This window comes from Tursiops truncatus, chromosome 7 (assembly GCF_011762595.2).
Source record: "Tursiops truncatus isolate mTurTru1 chromosome 7, mTurTru1.mat.Y, whole genome shotgun sequence".
Taxonomy (NCBI): domain Eukaryota; kingdom Metazoa; phylum Chordata; class Mammalia; order Artiodactyla; family Delphinidae; genus Tursiops; species Tursiops truncatus.
This window is the reverse complement of record NC_047040.1, coordinates 13,457,831-13,480,575: the sequence shown is the minus strand read 5'-3', so window position 1 is coordinate 13,480,575 and position 22,745 is coordinate 13,457,831. Positions and strand designations below refer to the sequence as shown.

The following is a 22,745-nucleotide window of genomic DNA, read 5'->3' as shown; positions in this document are numbered from 1 at the left end:
AATGAGAAGTGTAATACACACCTGCTCCTATTGAGGGCTTTGCACAGGTAGAGCCTTGCTCACCTAAGTTCTCCTTGAAACGCTCTTTGTCGAAATCACAAAGAAGATCAGAGAGCAATTTAGAGGGTTCAAGGAAACAAGGAGGGCTTTGACCCACCTACTTAGGATACATTTCCCCTTCTCCTTCCTTCCACTGGCAACAGGTGGGTGGCATGGTAGCATTTCTTCATCCTGAAAGGGTAGAGCACCCACTCAAATAGCCAAGTGGGGAAGCAGGCGCCTTCCAGAGGCCAGGAGGTGAGCTGCCCACAAGCCCAGGGTCCACTACCATCTCATGCTGAGACATGGCAACCAACAGGTTCCTAATAATTGGCCATCAGTAAGATAACTAATGCTTCTCGCTTTCTTTTCTTAAAAGATTGGTGCTGGCATTCACCACTGAGTGCATGTCATGGTTTAGTTTTCCATATTTCTTCATATATTTTAAGTATCAATTCATGCATGTATATTTAAAATACAAAATGCTTATTACTGAATTATAATATTTTACTTATGAGTTGGGTTTGCCTCAAGGAAGGTCATTTCTTCATAATATTCAAAATTTGGACTTCACTACAGTCAAGGATGAATGCAGGCAAGAAACAAAGCAGAGGCACTTTGCATTTGGGTCTGTAATTATTTCTTTGAACTTCACAGGCCATTGATATCTAAATCATTCTGATGGGGCCTAACTTCTCCACGCTCATCCCAAAGGAGAAAAACGAGGCTAAGAAATGCATGAAACTAGCTAACATCAAGAGTAGTATGATTTTCCCCCTCATGGATTATGACTCATATGAGGGTAATGTCATCAACTGTCTAATCCCTTGTGCAGTAATTAAGCCCCAAGGGCATTTTGACTAGCTCTGAAATTTTAAAAATTTTGGCTAGACCATATCAGCCCTACGAATTGCTGTAAACCATTTAATTAGATTGACCTTAGGTATACATTTTTGAAAAAGACATGGTGTATGTGTGCATTTTGGATATCGTAGATGGAGTGAGTTAGCAGCATTTAACACCACTGAACTTGAAATGGTGTTTAGATTACTTCTGAATAGGTTTGAATTATATCAGCTATCCCATCTTTCAAGGACATCAAAGCACGTATTGGTACCAGTTTTCATTATACTCTTAGGTGTGGGGCTTAATGTATATGCTAAAAAATAATTTTTTCCACCACGGGTAAAAAAAGTCATACTCCTTGGTCAAGGTCAGGCTGTCAGCCATGTACTGCAGCAAGAGACAAATCACAGAATCATAGACCTAGATGTTCATGGGGTCTCCCCCATCTCACTTCACAGAGGAGGAAAGTGAGGCTCAGAGAGGCTGATTGCTCCGTTAGCTATTTAACCTTAACTAGAATGTAGTTTTCCATTTGCTACTTTAATGCTCTTTCCAGAGTAAAATTCCGGTTGGTTATACTTATTAGGCTGTATTTGTTTTAGATATATGAAATTATGTTATAAAATATCTTTAGGAATTTTTATCAGCTTGAAATTCCACATAGGTGTATTTCTAGATTTGAACCACTTCAAAGCAAACTAAATACACAGCTTCTTACATTACAAAATCAAAAGGTCTCATCAGGATATTTCAAACATCCTCCTTAAAAATAAAGACCTTTCCAGGGTGCATTTCCAGGACAATGCTCCAGGAGCATCACAGATAACATCTGAGAGCTGATTTAAGGCTCTCCCCAGGAACTAGCCTCGGCTGTCACAAAAATAACTGCAACATCAGTGGGTTCTCAATGCAATTTTCAGTGATTCCATTGGAACAAGGTAAATAATATGTGTGTTGAAAAGGAGATGACTTTGTGTAATAAGGATTGGGGAATATTTTTTCTTCTCAGCCCCTTTGGCAATTGAAATGGAAAACTGGGTTAAGTGTCGAGAGAATGAAAATTCTATAGATGATTTCTGTTGAACAGTAAAGTCTTCAATACCTTATAAAAGTAAGCTATGACTCTGTCTTAGAGAGCAAACTAAAAAGGCATTTGTAGGTGGAACTGGCCTTCTGCAGTTGAATTGTAGATCTTATTGGGTAAAATTATACCATAGGGAAATTATTGTGAAGAAGCTCTTTTTGGCGTATGGGCTATTTTAAGGAATGGCACACACTCATACTTAGATATTTGGGAAGACATCTAACATTTCTGACAGGTAGAAAACATGTAAATATAAAACTGTAATGAGAAAAATTCCTCACTGATGGTATCTCAGAAGGGTTCACTCCTGAGTAAAATTTCTAGTTACTTCCTTTTACAGGAGCATTTCTGTCAAAGAAGACGCCAAATTCTTCTCTAGTCACCTTTCTAGACACCTAAAATATATGGATAAATGTCTATCTATATATTAATGGAATATATCTTTTAATAAAAAGGTCTCTGTCTCTTAAAGATACAACCTGTGCATAAATATTGAAATTTAGGTCCTCTATGCATCATAAAGGAATATAAGGTACTTTCATTTATCTCTGGGTGGATTTTTTCTCTTCACTCAAGAAGATGACTTTTAGGTTGGAACTATAATGTACAAACATCATCACAAGTTCACTGGCATTAAGTCACAGGCCAACTGAAAATGAGAATATAAACATATCCGAGTGAACATCTGACGAAGGCCACTGAAGGATGCAGTGCACACTGATGGGATGGGCTAGTGGTTCATGCTAGAGGATAAAGGACTTAACATACCAGAAGCAGGTACAAATATACAGTAACTGGGAAAATGAAATAATGCCTGAGAAAACAATAAAAAGAGCTAAGAAAACATTACAGAAGAAACATAGCACATTCAACAAACCAACAGGAAACATCTTCCTTAAATTTATAGAGGAATTTCATTTACTTGTAATGTTGACTTCAAAGGACAATACTTTAGTTTTCTCCTCTCTTTCTTTGCTCTCTCTCCCCATATGTATATTCATTTGCACATGTACACATTATTTATACATTTATACATTGAAACAATATATTGAGCCCATCAATGCAAAAAGAAGGAATTCTAAGTAGCTAAGGGGAATGTCTGCTACGACTGTGGTAGGCACCATCTAGCTAAAGGGGGAAACTTCCCACTTGTTGCAGACAGGAAGTGAGAAAAGCCACACAGCACAAGGGGATATGACCAATGCCCAGGTGGCAATTTTGTACCTTAATATAGGACTGGACGCAGTGGTCCAGCTGCTCCTCATGGCACTTGGTCACGATGTCAGTCAGAACCCTGGAAAAGCAATGCTGTTGAGTGGACTTTCTGGAGAAGGCAGGAAAATACCACTTGGCTTGTCACTGGAGTGCTTGGTAAACTGGGTGCTTAATCGTTGTTGAATGAATGAACGAACCAATTTCAGACTCTTCCCGCCCCCCTTATCCCCCAATACTGGGTGTTTAACATCTACAATACCTGTTAGCCATTTCCAACCCTGAAATCTCTAAACACTACGCTATAAGTAATGTATTATGGCTGCAATACCATACTGGAGACATTTTTGCCCAAGTTGTATGTGCTATTATGGTCTATGTGTTTGCTGACATTGTCTTCTTGGAAAAGGGATCATTTTTAGTACCTTATTAAAACTTCTTTAACCTCCAACTATCATGTTCCACTTTAAAAGGGCTAGTCTTCCAACCTAGAGGTGTTATATACATGCTTTTGGAAAAACTAATTCGTTTAAGATGCAGGTTTTTGGGTTTTCCCTCTTAGCTGGGTTAGGGTTTCCAGTAGCACTTGTGGTATGGGTTGATTTCTTCACATTAATACTTCCAGTTACTCCACGGCTGTAGGGCTTAGGAACAGCCCAGAATTTCAACAGATCTATCTGCTGAAATACTTAGGAGTTTTGCCAACACAGATGCATATACTCATGTTGAAAAAGGCATAACTTGAAGGCACAGTTGGGGCCTTCTAATCTGGCTCCAGAACTGCCTGGTTGTAGAACTGTTAGAGATACTTTAATTTTCTAGAGCTTCAGAGCTTTACTTTAAAAATGACGCTAAAGGGGACTTCCCTGGTGGCGCAGTGGTTAAGAATCTGCCTGCCAGTGCAGGGGACACGGGTTTGAGCCCTGGTCCGGGAAGATCCTGCATGCCATTGAGCAGCTAAGCCTGTGCAGTACGACTACTGAGCCTGCTTTCTAGAGCCCGCGAACCACAACTACTGAGCCCACGTGCCACAACTACTGAAGCCGGTGCGCCTAGAGCCCATGCTCCGCAAAAAGAGAAGCCACCGCAATGAGAAGCCTGTGCACTGCCACGAAGAGTAGAGCCCACTCGCTGCAACTAGAGAAAGTCTGCGTGCAGCAATGAAGACCCAACGCAGCCAAACAAACAAACAAACAAACAAAAAACTGACGCTAAAGACTCTTATTCTGAAAGAGGCTAATAATATGCCTGTGAGTTATGAAGGTACTGGAAACATTTCAATGTGAAGAGTAGGTTTTTTCCAGAATGCTGTAACTAATATTTAAAAAAAAGTGAACTTTAGAAATATTTGATTCAATAATTAATCAAGAATTCTATCTCTAGAAAGAGGAAATTGTAACTGCCAAAGTCACAAGACAGATTAGTAATGTTGAAAGAATATAGTAGAGGCAAATTTAAAGTGAGAACAGTTGAAGAAAAATTGAGCATAAAAAAATAAGATCTAGTGGGAGAGGAATGGTACAGCTATTCTGGAAAGCAATTCAGCATGTTATTTTTAATTAAAATTTTAAAAAAATTTAACATCTTTATTGGAGTATAATTGCTTTACAATGGTGTGTTAGTTTCTGCTTTATAACAAAGTGAATCAGCTATACATATACATATATCCCCATATCTCCTCCCTCTTGCATCTCCCTCCCACCCTCCCTATCCCACCCTTCTAGGTGGTCACAAAGCACTGAGCTGATCTCCCTCTGCTATGCAGCTGATTCCCACTAGCTACTTATTTTACATTTGGTAGTGTATATATGTCCATGCCACTCTCTCACTTCATCCTAGCTTACCCTTCCCCACCCCGTGTCCTCAAGTCCATTCTCTACATCTGCATCATTATTCCTATCCTGCCCTTAGGTTCTTCATAACCATTTTTCTTTTTTTAGGTTCCATATATATGTGTTAGCATACGGTATTTGTTTTTCTCTTTCTGACTTACTTCACTCTGTATGACAGACTCTAGGTCCACCCACCTCCCTACAAATAAATCAATTTCGTTTCTTTTAATGGATGAGTAATATTCCATTGTATATGAGCGCCACATCTTCTTTATCCATTCATCTGTCGATGGACACTTAGGTTGCTTCCATGTCCTGGTTATTGTAAATAGAGCTGCAATGAACATTTTGGTACATGACTCTTTTTGAATTATGGTTTTCTCTGGGTATATGCCCAGTAGTGGGATTGCTGGGTCATATGGTAATTCTATTTTTAGTTTTTTAAGGAACCTCCATACTGTTCTCCACAGTGGCTGTATCAATTTACATTCCCACCAACAGTGCAAGAGGGTTCCCTTTTCTCCACACCCTCTCCAGCATTTATTGTTTGTAGATTTTTTGATGATGGCCATTCTGACTGGTGTGAGGTAATACCTCATTGTAGTTTTGACTTGCATTTCTCTAATGATTAGTGATGTTGAGCATTCTTTCATGTGTTTGTTGGCAATCTATTTAGGTCTTCTGCTCATTTTTGGATTGGTTTGTTTGTTTTTTTGATACTGAGTTGCATGAGCTGTTTATAAATTTTGGAGGTTAATCCTTTGTCAGTTGCTTCATTTGCAAATATTTTCTCTCATTCTGAGGGTTGTCTTCTCGTCTTGTTTATGGTTTCCTTTGCTGTGCAAAAGCTTTGAAGTTTCATTAGGTCTCATTTCTTTATTTTCCTTTTTATTTCCATTTCTCTAAGAGGTGGGTCAAAAAGGATCTTGCTGTGATTTATGTCATAGAGTGTTTTGCCTATGTTTTCCTCTGAGAGTTTGATAGTGTCTGGCCTTACATTTAGGTCTTTAATCCATTTTGAGTTTATTTTTGTGTGTGCTGTTAGGGAGTGTTCTAATTTCATTCATTTACATGTAGCTGTCCAGTTTTCCCAGCACCACTTATTGAAGAGGCTGTCTTTTCTCCACTGTATATTCTTGCCTCCTTTATCAAAGATAAGGTGACCTTATGTGCATGCATTTGTCTCTGGGCTTTCTATCCTGTTCCATTCATCTATATTTCTGTTTTTGTGCCAGTACCATACTGTCTTGATTACTGTAGCTTTGTAGTATAGTCTGAAGTCCGGGAGCCTGATTCCTCCAGCTCCGTTTTTCTTTCTCAAGATTGCTTTGGCTATTCGGGGTCTTTTGTGTTTCCATACAAATTGTGAAATGTTTTGTTCTAGTTCTGTGAAAAATTCCAGTGGTAGTTTGATAGGGATTGCACTGAGTCTGTAGATTGCTTTGGGTAATATAGTCATTTTCACAATGTTGATTCTTCCAATCCAAGAACATGGTATATCTCTCCATCTGTTTGTATCATCTTTAATTTCTTTCATCAGTGTCTTATAGTTTTCTGGATACAGGTCTTTTATCTCCTTAGGTAGGTTTATTCCTAGCTATTTTATTCTTTTTGTTGCAATGGTAAATGGGAGTGTTTCCTTCATTTCTCTTTCAGATTTTTCATCATCAGTGTATAGGAATGCAAGAGATTCGGCATGTTCTTAAAACCAACACATACAATGACCATATGACCCAACAATCGCTCATTTCAAAGAAATGAAAACATATTCACCCCAAATGTACCCAAAACTGGAAACAACCCAGCTAGCCTTCAACAGGTGAATTTTTAAACATTTTTTGATGTGGAATACTAGTCAGAAATAAAAAGGAGAGAACTATTGATTGATTGATGCAACAACCTGGATGAATCTCCAGAGAATTATGCTGAGTGAAAAAAGCCAATCCCCAAAGGTTATATACCATGATACTATATAATTCCATATCCATATATATATATATAAAATATATAATTTATATATGAATTGAAAATAGAATATATAATAAACTCATCAATTTATTATATGAATATGTGGAGCATAGAGTATATTTTAACATACTATAAAATTTTATATATTCCTATTATATATAAAATTTCAATATAATATATATAAAATTCTTAAAGTAACAAAATTTTAGAGATGGAGAACAGATTAGTAGTTGTCCGGGGCAAGGAGTGGGGTTTGAGATGCCAAAGAAGTAAGTGTGTCAATAAAAGGGCAACATGAGGGATCCTTGTGGGGATGGGAATATTCTGTCTCCTGATTCTATCAATGTTAATATTCTTGGAGTGATATTGTCCTACAGTTTTGCACAATGCCACCATTGGGAACATCTAAAGAGAACATGGACTCTCTCTGCATTATTTCTTACAACTGCATGTGCCTCTATCTCAAAATAAAAAGTTTAATTAAAAACACAAAGTTAAAAAAGAGGTCTAAAACTTTACTTGAATGATAGTAATAGATGATTAGAAGGTTAAGAACTCAAGAGTGAGACATACTTAACTTTGAGATACGTATTCGAACGAAATGCAAGCATACACAATCAGGTGGCCATTCGGTTATAATCAAAGTTGTGTGTAACCACAGCTTATAAAACCTCTTCCCCTAAGGCTGTGCTATGGATACCTGGTCACAGTTGTGCTTATTTCATCTTCTTCATTCTGCACCAGAACCCTGAAGAGCTGATTCAAGATTACCGGCAGAAAACTCATGATTGCATGAATCTTTTCCACATTCAGTAAGTTCTGTTAAATTGGCCGGACAAAAAAAAAAAAAGGCCATTGATTAAATTTAAAGCACATTCTTTTACTGACGTTCTTCAGAACTTGAATATGACTACTGTAGCTCACTTTTGTTTGACTTTACTTTTCATGGCATTTAGCATGACATAAAGGCATGGGGGTAATGTTACAAGGACTCTACATCTAATTAACTAATTTAGAGTCAATTGATTCTGATTTTCAATCATTTTTATTTTGGAGAAACTGATCTTTGCTTATTTTTTAATGAACACACAGACACCTTTTAGGAATTGTGAAATAAAATCATTTAGTCTCTGAATTGATAAGGTGTTTAAAAATCTTCGATAATAATTACCCCTTAGTTTGCTGCTCAATGCAAAACGTAAAGGTCTGTTTTGCCCATTTCCACCCTGGAGACCATTGCAGCTATTTGCATGTCATGTTACCTTACAAGAACGGACGAATCTCGAGGTAGGTGACTGAGACATATCTTTCTCCCTTTTTTGGCACTGTCGGAAAAATGCGTTCACATGTGGATCCTGAAACAGCAAAAGAAAGTCTTGATTTTTGATGACATGTAAGCTGTGGAACAATCATGGTGATGGGAGGTGAGCCCTTCTGTAGGACAAGATGCCTTGATGTGAGGTGCTTTGTCCAGGAGGCATAGTGACAGACCTCTCATTTTCACAGGCATTCCAGCACACAGAGGGCTTGACCTGAACTACGAAGTCCCCTCTCTCGCCTATTTCACTCTCAGAGATTTGTTTTCTTTCCGGGCCACATGATAATGGCTAGAGAATTACTTCCCTTGTCTCTGTTCTTTCCTTTCTTTCTTTTTAAGGTGTCTTCTGTCATCTTCCTTCCACAGACTTCTACCAATTTTTCTTACCTATTCTTTAACACACACGAGAATGGGTACAGTTTAAAATGCATACGGATATTTTCGGACTTAAAATGTCAGAGTTAATAAAAAAATTATGAAGTCCACCTGACATCATGAGATAAAACTTGACTCCCCAGACCCATATGTTGAAGTCCTAATTCCCAGTACCTCCAGATGTAATGATATTTGAAGATAAGGTCTTTAAAGAGGTAATTAGTTAGGGTGGCCCTAGTCCAATATGACTGACGTCCTCATGGAAGAGTAAACTTGGATGTGCACACACAGAGGAAAGCCAAGGAGAGAGGCCTTGGAAGAAGCCAACTCTGCTGACACCTTGATCTCAGACTTCCAGCCTCTAGACCTGTGAGAAAATACATTTCTGTTGTTTAAGCCACCCAGTCTGGTATTTTGTTATGGCAGCCTAAGCAAACTAATCAGCCCTTTAATGCTCTTTCCTGAAAAGGGTGTCCCCTTGGAAATGCCTAAGTTCTGTGTTGAGGGTCAAAGTTATGAAGTCAGGAAGTGGAATACAGACTTTTAGTGTAGGTGCACTCTCTGGGGGTTTCTCTGGCCTTTGTCAGTTCTAGAGGGCATCTGTGGTTGGGGTTCCCCTCAAGTCGGGGTATTTGTGTGCGTGTGCGTGCGTGTGTGTATATTTTCAGTTTCACTTCATTTATTCGACAGTTATTTATTGAAAGCTGTCTATGTGCCAGGTTCTTGTCAGGCACGGAGGACACAGTCAGGGGCAAGGAAAAGCCACTCTGTGGTCCTTGCATTATGCCCGGGAAATCAGGTACCATGCCATGATTTTCACACATACCTATTTGCTCATAATTAGACAAGTGCTTCAAAGGAAAGCAGGGTGCTGTATGGGTGTATGACAAGATGACACGGCATATCTGAGGGGTTAGGGGACAGGGGAGGCTTCTTTGAGGACGCGACATTAGAGCCAAGCCCTGAAGGTTGGGTAGGAGCTGCCCAGACCAATCAGGGGAGGGTAGGCAGAGAGGGAGAGATCGCCCTCCTGGCTGACGAAAGGCTGAGTGTCACAAAATCCCTGGATCTTGGAGGTATGAAGCAGACAGAGGGCACAGTGCAGGATAGGGCCTGGCGTGTTTGAAAATTGAGGTAAATACCGCTATGGAGGAAGGAAGAAGGTGTCCCCCAGGGTGACGAGTGCGTGGGCGGTGGAAGCTGATGTGCAGAAAGGAGAGTAGTGGTGAGTCACAGAGAGACCTGGGCAGTTTGGAGAAAAGCAGCTGGAGGTGCGGGAAGGAGAAACTCGGGGCATTCTAGAGCTATAAGAGCAGGATTTGGTGGAGAAGGACCATTTTGTGGGACTTGACCGGGGCTGATGGCGTCAGAGAAAAGATGGGTTTGAGGAGTCATGGGCATAGGACTTGGGAAGAGGACCAAATTTGGCTTGAGGCGCCAGTGGTTACGGAAAGACCTTTTGATCCAATATATGGTGGTCCCCGGATTATTTCATTTTTCTTAGTAACCAAGTATGTGCTACGGTTAAAGCAGCATGAAGCAAAAAAACAAACAAAAAACCACACCCCAAACCCAGGTGCACATTGAATTTAAGAAAGAAGCAATACGTAGCCTATGTACTTGCAATAGTTTGTTTATAATTAGTACCACAAAAGTCCTCACAGTGTGGTAAAGCTGCCTTGCAATGGAAGGGGTGAGTTTGTGGTAATTTGACAGTGATAATAACTACATTTGTACAGCGTTTTGCAGTTCATGAGATAGTTTCACGTGCAGTTTCTCATTTTGAGCCTCACAACCACCTTAGGTTGAGATTTTCTATTGTTATCATTTTCCTGCTGAGGACACAGGACTGCAGGGGTGAGGTGACTTGTCCAGGGTCACTGGGCCAGAAATTGGCCGAGGTGACTCTCAAATACAGTTCTGCCAACCTCGTGGCCTTTCCATGAGAGGAGCCTTGGGTAGGGATTGGGAATTAGACTGAGTTTTAAGGTAAAGGTCCAAAGCCTTTATTTTAAACGTTTCATATTTTTAACACTCGGGGGTTGTCATGGGAAGCAAACCATCTTCCAAGGAAAGTGCCCTTTTGATAAATACGCTACTGGAATTTTGGGTTGCAGTTTGGTAGTGCCTGAGCTTTTATGGGTTAGGGCGTTCGATCTCTTCTGGAAGAGGGATACAGTTTTGCCACAAACATTCTTCCTTTTTGATCACCTGCTCTCTGACACCTTGTGGAATGGTGAGTCTCCTCCTGTAAATCTGGGAGACACTTTACGATTTTATGTGTTAGAGAAGATTTTGATATTTCAGGACAACACACTCACCTGAGTATTCACTGTTGATACAACAAATGTCGATACTTTGAAAAGTGGTTTGCCACCATCGACCCATTTAATGTCACTCCCACCATGCTGCAAAAAAGAGTTTGTTACTGTCACTGTGGCAATTTGAGAGAGAGGAAATAAACAGGTTATTTAGTTTACGTTAATTTGTCATCCTGACCCATTAACCTCGCGGTCCTATAGAGATGGAAAATAAGAGATGCAAATACATTTGGTAATATTGGTCAATAAAACCAATGTGATACCAGGGGATCATTTTGAACAGATCATTTCTACTGGCCACAAACTAAACAAGATATTTGACGTATCATAGGTACACCTGATTCCTTATTACAATGGATGCATACACCAAGGTTGGGTTAATTCAAACAGCAGAAAGAAGATAACCTCATGCCTTTTAGCCCATGTATTTTTTCTCTTAAGTTATACATCATTCAATACCTTTCCACTTGCAGAATCTTGAAAGCTTAAATAATTCGGAGGCAGGCTTGTTGCTACTGGGATGTTGTACTCTTGAGAAGCTATCTGATCATCTCTCATGAGAGGAAGCCACGCATATCCAACTGTGCAAAGGAACAACAAAGGGAAAACTTTTCAGTACAAATCTTCATGGCGAGGAGTAAAAATAAAGCTATTTATCATTTATGAATATAAAACGTCACTTTAAAAAACTCAATAAATCAGAGCTTTTCAAATACTCTCCAATTTAGGTTCCAGAGATAACATGCACAGCTATCTCAGATTGCTTTCTGTCAATACCTGGTGTTTCCAGAGCCTCCTTCTTTTTGGTGTTAGCTTTTGCATTTATGTCGCAAGTGACATGATAAAAAGAAAAAAAAATATGGTGCTTCTCATGAAGTTGTGTTGGTAGCTCGATTTTCACCTGCAATGAAAGAGAGAACAGCTGGGCGAAGACTGGAATCATTCTCCCAGTGTCAGGACAAGACACAGCATAGGCATGTTAGCCTCTTTAAAAGTCTTTCACTGAAATCTAGGTCCACAATTTAATAGTCAGCACTAGAAGTACGATTTACCTCTCAATAAATATCCATCCCGCTAGCAGTAATGTGTTAAGATGTTATTTTTACTTCTTTATTGTGGTGATCACTTAGAATACCTAGTGTTTCTCATTAGATAATTTATACCACCATGAATTACACACACACACACACACACAGACATGACAGTAGCATGTAAATAAGGCACAGATGAAGGACCTATCATCAAGGGACATGAGTTGAGTGAAGAGTAGGTCGTTGCCTCCCAGAGTGTGTGCATGGACCAGTTGCATAAGCATCACTTGGGAGCTGATTAGAGATGCAGACTCTCAGACACTACCCCAGACAGACAGAATCAGAATCTGCATTTAGCAAGATCCCCAGATGATCCACAGTCACATTGTTGAGGAACATGGTAGCTGCAAATGATGTAACTGGAGCACGGAATCTATCTGTTATAAAAACCACAAAAAGATATGTGGTATGTATTGTGTAAAAAATCACACTGTGGTAACTAAGTAATGAGCCATTTTGGAAAGAGGTCACGTTCTCCTCTGTAAATGACACTTGTGAAAAAAAACATAAAATTGATATAGGTGAAGAATATACTTAATGAGGAGCGTCCTCCATGTTCCTGGAAAGAAAGGTTTTGGAACCTTCTACATGTGATAGTGCTTTGCAGTTTCCAAACCTCTGTCACATAGGTTGTCATTTAATTCCCTCCACGGCCTTGCAAAGTAGGATGATACAGAGGTAGCAACCAAGGCGAAAGATGTTAGGGGGCTTTGAGTCACTAGGAGGATGGACTAGTCAGTAATTAATAGGATCTTCCAGGACAAGAACACATGTCACACTGGAATCCCAGGATCCCATGCAGGTTAAGTGACATTCAGTTCAATATTAGCAACTAGGTAATTTCTTGAACAATCAAATCAAGCAATAAGGTGATAAACAGACAAGCAAATTATCTACTAGTTTTTATTAGACTCTCTGTGCATCTATATATATAGTTACTTTACTGTCACATTGCTCAGGAGAGAATTTATTACACAGATTTTCAGTGTCATCCCTGGAACAGCGGTATCATCATCTCTGAGAAAGTTGTTTAGAAATGCAATTTCTCAGGCCCCCTCCCAGACATATGGAATCCAAAAATCTGGGGTGGGTTCCAGTCATCTGTGTTTTAACAAGCCTTCCAGGTGATTCTGTGCCTGGTAAGGTTTGAGAACTCCTGAATTAGAATGGTTTGCAGCTTACATATATTCATGACATACCAGCAATGCTAACCTGGTAACAAAAGCCAATATACAGTTCAAAACATACAATAACTAACAATGCAGTAGAATGAAATTTTCTTTTTTTAGTTGGAACACATGGGCCTGAAACAAGTGTTCAAGAATTCCAGTAAACTACGTATTAATGCTAACACTCCTTGGTAACAAATACTGCAAATACATTATATTTTAGCAGTGCCTTAGAAGAATTTATATTCATGTTTATAATTAATGCAATCATCTTTTGCAATAAAGAAGAAGAAAATGGTTTTGAATCTGTACTGCAGAGTTCACCAGGCAGGTCATTATATACATGTTCTCTTGTGGAAAAGCTCATGGCTTTTACAAGTATTCCGGGAAGCACACGAGCGTGAGAGAGATTAAAAGCCAGACTTAAACGTAAGAACATTTTCTTTTTCTTCGTTAAATCTTATATGTTGACAGAGGATGCACCTTTCAGATGGGCTTTGTCAAGACGTCAACCAATGTAGTAAATATTCTGTAATGTAGTAACAGCCCTTTCCCTTATTTATTTTTTTTTACCTCTGTCCTGAATTTATAGGGAAAAAATTTAAGAGCATTAAATGGATGTGGAGGAAGGAGATAAGGTTAGTCAGGTCTGTGGTTTCATTGGTGTTCTTTTAAGAAGTTTATAAATGGTTGACGTGTAACAAGGTGTGATAGGCAGAATAATGGCCCTCCAGGATGCCCCCCAAGTCCTAATCCTCAGAATATATGAATATGTCTCCTTACACAGTAAAAGGGACTTTGCAGCTGTGATTAAATTAAGGGTCTTGAGATGGGGAGATTAAATTGGATTAGCCCAGTGGGCCCAATGTAATTGCAAAGGTCCTTATCAGAGGAAGGCAGGAGAGTCAGGGTCGTAAGAAATGTGAGGAGAGAAACAGAGGTCAGAGTAATTGCTCATTGCTGGAAGGGGTCACAAGCCAAGGAGTAAGGGCAGTCTCCAGAAACTGGAAAAGGCAAGGTAAGGATTCGTCCCAGAACCTCCAGAAGGAATGGAGGCCTGCTGACACCTGATTTCAGCCCTGTGGGACCCATTTCAGAGTTCTGACCCCCCGAACCGTAAGGTAATCAATGCGTGTTATTTAAGCCACGAAACTGTGACAATTTGTTCAAGTAGCAATAGGAACCTAATACAAAAGATGTGATGTTTTAAATCCCAGAAATCACATTGGCAGGTTGCATTAGTTCAGACCTTAGCTTCACGGTTAGAAATTAAATTTAATCACTGAAACTTGTTTGTCTAAAGCTGTTTATAATACAAGCTGACATATGTATAGTCCTTTACTACTAATCCAGTAAGTTTTTTTTTATATATGGGTTATAGCAGAGCAGTGACGCTTCAGGCTCTGCAGTCACATGGGCTGGCTTAAATTTTGACTGTCACTTCATAGTTATGTGCCCTTGTCAAAGCTGCTTCTCTGATCGCCGGCTTCCTTATCCATAAATTAGGAAGGTGTGAAGGTTAATTTTATGTGTCAACTTGACTGGGCCACGGGATGCCCAGAGAGCTGGCTAAACATGATTTCTCAGTGTGTCTGTGAGGGCGTTTCTGGAGGAGACCAGCATTTGAATTGGTGGACTGAGCAAAGCAGATGTGGGTCCACATGTGGGTGGGCACATCTCGTCCACTGAGGTCCAGAATAGAACAAGAAGGCGGAGTAAGGTTGAATTTCCTCTCTGCCTGACTGCTTGACCTGGAACACTGACCTTCTCCAGTTCTTGGCACTATTGGTTCTCAGACTTTCAGACCTCGACTGGACTCTACAATAGACACTCTGGTTCTCAGGCCTTTGAACTACACCAATGGCTTTCCTGGGTGCAGATGGTAGACTGTGGGACTTTTCAGCCTCCATAATGATGTGATCTGATACCTTATATTAAATTGTACCTATCTATCTGTCTATCTATCTATCTACCTATGTATCTCTCTATCTATCATCTTCCTATTGGCTCTGTTTCTCTGGAGAAAGCCATGTGGATCAAGTGAGATAGTGTCTATTTAGAGTATAGCGTGGTTCCTGGCACATAAGAAGAGAGTCTTGAGAGTTGGCAGGGCAGGTCTTGAGGTGAGGCAGTCCAAGCTCCTTCAAGTTCATGAGGGTTATAAGCAACAGTTGGCTCATATTCTAGCCCTTTTTGTTTTTTCCCTTAGGATATGAAATGCTGCTACTGATTGGTAAAAACTACCTAACACGATGTTTGTTACCCTAACCAATGAAAAAGAAAAGAAAAAAATTAGTCTCATTTGAAAGAAATGATATAATAAAAACATCACATTTTTAAAATCTTGTGCTGAAATACATGAGTTTGCAGCATAGTCCTGGAGCAACTGTCAATTAACGTGGTTTTTAAAACTGGGTTATGTAAACACCTGCTAAGGTATGTCCTTAGTCTGAGGGCTAGTTTAGAGAGAGTGTTTGTCATCACGTATTATCTTACCCACTCACCCATCTTTTAAGGAGCTGCTGGGGGCAGTGGAGGCTTGGCTTACCTCGTCTGAGAAATCTGGGTTCTGGGAATGGTGCAGAACTGCAGTGTAGGCGGCTGAGGTGAAGAGGGGCCCTCCAGGTTTTCCGTAAATACACTGTTTAAAAAGTTATGAGTTGAATAATTATGAGTGTCTGAAATTAACCCTGAGCACAAAAAGGCCACAACTCTTCAGTTACCCATTCTGGGACAAAGGTGCATTTTGTGGTAACTTGCCAGGCTGAGCTGACATCTAATTAACCTTGAACTTCTTTGATCTGCTGTCCTGTATTTATTACACAACAGGGCACTGTTGAAGAAAATATGAAGGCTTTAATTCACCATGTAGATATTATATCAATACTGAATACCTGAATCAATTAACTACTACCTAACTTTTGATTACCAGAAGATAAGAGATACTTTGTTCAATTCTGATTCTCGCGGCCCACGGTACCCAGCTCTGGTCTAGAGTTTAAGGCGATCAGTCCTTAGTGATACAAGGCTTGGTTTGACCCCAGCTCCTGACATGCCAGTCCCCAACCAAGAATGAGAGCTGGAAGGGTAGGGCTGGTCCCAGGCTCCATTGTATTGTGTTATTCTTCTGTCCCAGCCCCTAATCAGGCCTGGGGATGGGATATGGACCTTCCTTGTCATAAAAGCCCCTTTAGCCCAAGGCTCAGAGTCCCTTTACTGCAGTCAGCTGTATCTCTTGAGTAATGCTTTAGAATGCAATGAAACAGGGGTCACATGTACCTGCGAGTACTCCTCTTTTTTAGATTTTTCCCCATATTCTCTAGCAGGCCTGGTGTGTTCGCCGCCTGGCCATTGCCTTTGTTTGCTTGACAATTCCATTTCATTTTATTTTTTCTCTCCTGCTGCTAATGCTATTGTGGAACTTGGAAGCTGGGGATGCTGAGAGTGCCTCAGGACAATTTTAAAGAACTCTTTCTCTCTATTGTGCATGATTCATTCACTCAAGTTGATTACTGTTCTTCTGAATAATGCTACAACCCTTCTGAGCACAGAGAACACAATCGGTACCTGACAGAGCGCTTTAAGAGGTGACCTCAGATAATTGTGGGGATTAGTTAGAAATTAGTTTTGTCCTTTACTATATCTCCTTCCTCTGATTCACCAAAACTGGGAAGATCTGGCCACAGGCCCACTGAAAATAATTTTCCTCTCTATTTTTATAAGTTTCTTTATGCTGTTTCAAGTCCCTAAAATAAAAACAGTATATATCAAATACAAACTCTGAAAAATGCCATCCAGTTGCAGTTTTATAGGATCAAACAGCCCAGTTCCTATAAAACTCATAGTCTTATTGATCTTATTAAGTCGCGTGATCAACAGCAGGGACCAGCTTCCCAGAGCCATTTCCGAGGTCCTCGGGCAGGTGGCCACACGCACCTTCCAAAAATGTGAGCGCCCCATGGGCCCCCTGCATTAGCCATCAGGCCAGTAGGCTGCAGCCCTTCCGCAGAGGCCACATGAAGCCCAGCTGGGATGCTGCATTTGAAATCAAGCATGCTGAATTCATGAGATGCGGGCTAATCTTTGAAAACGGCAAAGTCTTCCAGAGGGGAATCGTTGCCTTGATTTCACACCAGAACGGCTTCCTTTTTTCCAAATCATGAAAAGCTAAGCAGAGCCATGAGACTGGCATTTCTAATAGATCTAGTTAATGGTAGCTGTTCAATCAGATACATGTTAGGAAATCTAAATCAAATGGACTGAATTGCTCCTCTTTCCAGCACACTAAACTAAAAAGCCCCTTGGTCGTGGGGAGAACCAGGGCACCTGCCTGCCCCTATGTGCTGTATTCCCTCATGGGCTGGACTCACCTTCACGGGCTTGGCATCTTCTTCATCGGAATTTTTGAATTCAATGCACACGGTTATATTTCGTGCCTGAAATTACAGACAGGGAAAATGGACATTGTAATTTCCTGTTAGATAATAACATCAAAAAACAATCCAAGTGCCTAAAATAAGTAGCTTCTAATTAAATCTGAAAAATGCAGAATAGCCAAAATTCTCTTGTGGCATTACTCATAGCGCTCCGAAATAGCAGAAAGATTTGGAGAGATTATTTAAAAGGGAAGAAAAGACTCATATTGAAAGAGTGCAGGTAGGCTATTTTCAGAGTCTCTTAATAAACTAAAAATAAAGTTTGGAACAAAATTATTTAGGGCTGATTTCAGAAAGTTTTACTCATATGTTATAAAATGTGCATCCTCAAACACTTTTAAGGTGAAACTCATCACTGTCTCTCATTAAACATTTTCTTCAAATGGTTTTCTATTCTAAAGTGTTAGTCTATAGTAATTTGTATTTGAACTTTCAAGAAGCCATCTTAATATGGTCTAAATAGGGTGGAGAGAGAGGATGATATCTCAGAAACATATCATACCTTGTTGAAACATTTCTGGCTATCATACTTGAGGTGCTTGGGGTAAATGTAAATTTGATTTTTGTATACTCTGTAAGGACGGCAATACTTTGCTGAGTCGTAAACAAATTCTTCCACTTCCACTGTGGGTTCTGGTTGAGCCGTCACATTGAAAGGCTTGACAGGGATAAAGGACGACGTTACACAGTCTTTAAAAATCAGAAAAGAAAAGTTTGTCACTTGATATGATTGTAAGTGAACAGTACTTAACCTATTTTAAGATGAATCTACTCAAAATAGAAACTCCATGCTTGTATACTAATTTATGTTAAATTATGCTGGCCTGAAAACTTTGTAGGAGGTAAGCACGATAGATACTCAGTGATATATTTAACATCAAAACTGATATCTCAAAAGACTGGTAAATCTTTTGGATTTATAACTATTTTCTTTTTGTATTAAGCTTCATATAGAAAGTAAATTTTAGCTAGAGATCCTCTGAGCATACTAACCAGATATTCTAAGATAAAGACTAGCCCACTGACTTTAGCCATCACACTATAAACATTGCTCTATGATGGAACAAAACTCCTTCCAGTGGGTTTATTACTGATAGTACCACTTGGTTTAATAGTAATTTTCCCTATGGAATGATTTTACAACATAGGCCCTAATCCCCCTCTGCATTAATAGTTACAATTTTATTTTTCTCTTCAGTTTTCACAATCTTTTAAAATCTAACCTTGTAAAAACAGCCTAAGGGGGGAAAAGACCAGTAGGAATTTATAAATCAAAACTTGTCACTAAGCAGTTTGGAGGCTGAAGTTGTGGCCCTGAAAGACAGCAAGGCCTTCTACCTTCCTTTACCCGATCTGGAATCTTCCTGTGTTCAAACAAGCAACATGGTTAGCTCCATGTTTAGCTATATCGTTAGCTATATGCTTGGGAATCAGATTACAGGCTTTTTTTTTTTCTTCAAAAATCAATTAGAATATTTTTATTATATGTTCAAATTTCTCTGATATCCCATGATATCAGAGAATATCATAGTATATTCAAAGAGAATATTTTAGCTTTCTCTTTTGTTATTTTTCTTTTCCCTAGGTAATAAAAGCAACTTCCCACAAATCAGGTAGAGGAAATGGCTTACTTTGTCATCTGCTTTTTCACACCAATCAATACAAAAGTGATTTGGAGCCATGATTTAAGTTAGAATGCTCATTTTATTTCATACTAAAGTGATTTGTGGAAAAGTCATAAGAATGGAAAACTTAATAGTGCTAATGGTAATTCAAATATCCTGTGGTAATAATCCTCTCCCTGTTTGTAGTTCTTTTTAGAATGCCTTTATTCATTCTTTGCATCACTGAGAAAGTCACTAAAAGGTGTAATTAGAAGGAAAATAAAACCAAATAAACTAATCTCACCACTTAATAAATAAATTCTGAAAAATCTTATTTATAAGTTAATAAAACTGCTTCTGAAATTTAAATTTTCACATAAATAGAACTTTTGACCATATTCTGGAAAAGATATATGCTGTCTGTGTAATAACAGAGTCTAAAAACTTTCCAGCTATAATTACTGCATGGCCACTTGGGTGGCAACGTACCATGTTCAGAGTAGCCCTTTGACAGCTCAGCGTGGCATTGTTCATTATGGGTTACTGGTTTATCAATCTATCTGAACCGGACTTCCTCATTTGCAACCCTTCAGGGTTTTGAGGATTAAATGATACAATTTAACACCCTGCTCAGTGCATGGTGTATACCAGATGAATATTAGGTCACCCTGAATATAGTTCCTGTCCTACAATACTTACAGTCTGTCTTAATGGAGAAATAAGACATCCCACATTTCTATAGGATAATGAATTACAGTTATCCTAAACCTTGAGAAAAAAATCCCCAAACAAACCTTTGTAACGAACCAACTATCCAACCAACCAACCAACTAACCAAAAAGCCACTAAACATTCAAAACTCTACAAGCAAACCATGACATCATCATACTTGGATGCTCCAAAGGAATGTTGTCAACAGCGATATCCAGGCTTCCAGGAATGGTCTGCGTTTTGCTTATTCTGTCAGCTCTGTGAAAGTATACCAGCACAGAAACACACACACACACACACACACACACACACACACACACACACACACACACACACACACACACAGTGAATTATTCTAGTTGTCAAGGAAAAAAAACACACAATGGTAATTCTGAGCTTTGATAAGGATAAACAGTGGGACCCTAAACAATCTTGTGAATAATTTCATTTAGCTGGTTTTATTTTGAAAACTAAAATTTATGTGACTTCGCAAATAAAAAATCAGGGAGGGGTCCAGTTACAGATATTCTGAAGAATGTTTTAAATTTATTTGCACCACTTCAGATAACATTTATATGGCCAAACGAGTGCAATGTAAATCGTTAGTTTTGGTAAATGGTAAATATTTAGTTTTTGTTAGCAGAAAGTACTAGTCTTTGAACCGATTTAAATAATTCACTTTCGTGAGGAATTTTAAGAAGTTTTGAGAGCAGGGATGGTCTTTGCCACAACTGGTAAGTGGACAGTTTGCTTTTTCCCTCTTCACCAACAATCCAGGAGGACAAGGGCCCTTTCCCTGATCCCCTTCTTCACCACCTATCCCTGTGCCCACAGTCACTCTAATTCACGAGTCCTTGACTTTCTTTTCCTCCCTCTTTACTAAAACCGTCTCCCCTATCTTCTTTTATAGTAAGGTGAAAGTTGCTAAGAACAGTTTCGAGTGTCACCCCTCTCAGGAAATCTACCTCGAGAGGCAGCTCTTCCCAGCCTGTGAGAGCTAATTGTTATATTTTCAGTTATTTTGCCTGCCATCTGTAAAACACAGTCATTATTAAAAATGAAATTATATTAAACAAATTACATTACATACCAAGGTAAAAAGTACTGAAAATTCATGACTTAGTAATTGTTTTACTACAGGGGAGAGGATCCGTGCTCTTGAGGTTATTTACATCTGTCTGTGTGGTGGAAAAGTTATATGATGGTGTGCACATTTCTTTCCAGCTCCATGTTTGGCAAAACCCCACTGGTAGCTTGAAATCAGCAATGGTAGGAGAATTTACACCATGGAAATTTGCCATCAATACCAATCAGTTTTTTTCCTCCTAGAGGGTCAGTGGTAGACATTTATCAGCACACTACTGAGAATAAATGTCATTACGTGTGAGGCATCCATGAAATAATTTGATGTCTCACCAGTATGGTGTTGGGTATTCTAGACGCCCTCTAAGTGCCATAGTGATAACTATCTTTGCTAAACACCAATAACATGGGTTTTGTGACAGTATGGTCTTCTCCTGTTTTGCCCGTTTCCTTCTGCTCAGTGTTACAACTTTTCAGGCTTTAGTAAACTTGGAAAAAAGTAAAGAGGAAAAGCATTCTTAATTTCCACTTAGTCGATATAGGGGTTTTGACCGTGATGTTTGATAAGGGGAAGGAAGGTCTCCCCATGTAAGGGGTGGTCCTGTAGATCACAAAAAAATAATATTGGTTCAATTCCACTTTTATTTTGTTTCCTAAGGTTTATTTTTTTCCAGAACAAAAAAGAACATTGGACAAACTTCCCTTCTAGTTAAATAGAAATATATCCTCTACTGAAGATACAGAAAATATTAATCATGCTTGTTTCATAGTAATAAATAATTTTTGTTTTGGATAAACAAAATTAATTGATAAGGAATTGTTGACTCTTAGATGCGAGAGGCAGAGAGTTAATATTTGGGAAAGGGGCAAAGGCAACAAGAATCCTGACTGTGTCAGGGGACCAACAGTTTAAGATAAGCCACTTGTCATGAAAGATCTTACCATCATCAGATGCTGAATATACGGTGATTCATTTTAAAAATGTTGTGACTTTTATGTTTTTCTTCTTTTAGCTCTAACTTCCATTGTCTTTTCCAAAAGCATTTGAATGACAGAACTATTATGAATTATTGTATTCACAGCAATTAATTGCTCTGTGGTGTTTCATACATATTCTAAAATCCCCTAACACTCCTCCTACTTAGAGGCGTCTATATACCCTTCATTTGAATCTAGGATCTGTGACAGTTTGACAGTATGTTATGGCAGAAAGGGCACTGTGACAGCTTCCCATCTTAAGAAACTGGCAGTGAACATTTTCTGTCTGTCCCTTGGGACACTTACTCTTAGAACCCAAGCCATAGCATCTCATGGAGAGAAGAGCCAAGGTCTCCAACCCACAGCTCCAGTTGAGCTTCCAGCCAACAGCCAGCACCAACTTGCCAGTCATCAAATGCGCTATCTCAAAAATGGACCCTCTGGCTCCATTGGACCTCTTCCAGCCGATGCCATATACAGAAGAGACAAACTGTCTTCACTTAGCCATGCTCAAATTATGGACTCAAGAGAAAAATAAGTGATGCTGTTGTCTTAAGCCACTAAGTTTTGGGGTGATTTGTTACACAGCCATAGGTAACTGACATAGTTTAATGCCTCACCCTCCTTCCACATCATTCTGGCAAATTTACTCTTATGGTGTCATTTGGGCATATGAGA

General features: G+C 39.3%; 1 protein-coding gene across 5 annotated transcripts in view; it reads right to left on the bottom strand.

Annotated features, from left to right (window-relative positions):
• The window catches only part of DOCK10 (dedicator of cytokinesis 10), a 280,789-nt gene that overhangs the window by 61,572 nt on the left and 196,472 nt on the right, over nt 1-22,745 (bottom strand). For all 5 annotated transcript variants that reach the window (XM_033859650.2, XM_019923632.3, XM_019923631.3 and 2 more), the window contains exons 16-25: nt 20,185-20,264; nt 18,194-18,381; nt 17,626-17,691; nt 15,804-15,896; nt 11,773-11,896; nt 11,455-11,576; nt 10,996-11,082; nt 8,244-8,336; nt 7,682-7,800; nt 3,194-3,263 (exon numbers count right to left, since the gene is read on the bottom strand). In XM_033859650.2, the coding sequence (XP_033715541.1) occupies nt 3,194-3,263; nt 7,682-7,800; nt 8,244-8,336; nt 10,996-11,082; nt 11,455-11,576; nt 11,773-11,896; nt 15,804-15,896; nt 17,626-17,691; nt 18,194-18,381; nt 20,185-20,264 (1,042 nt within the window). The remainder of the gene's footprint in view (nt 1-3,193; nt 3,264-7,681; nt 7,801-8,243; nt 8,337-10,995; nt 11,083-11,454; nt 11,577-11,772; nt 11,897-15,803; nt 15,897-17,625; nt 17,692-18,193; nt 18,382-20,184; nt 20,265-22,745) is intronic.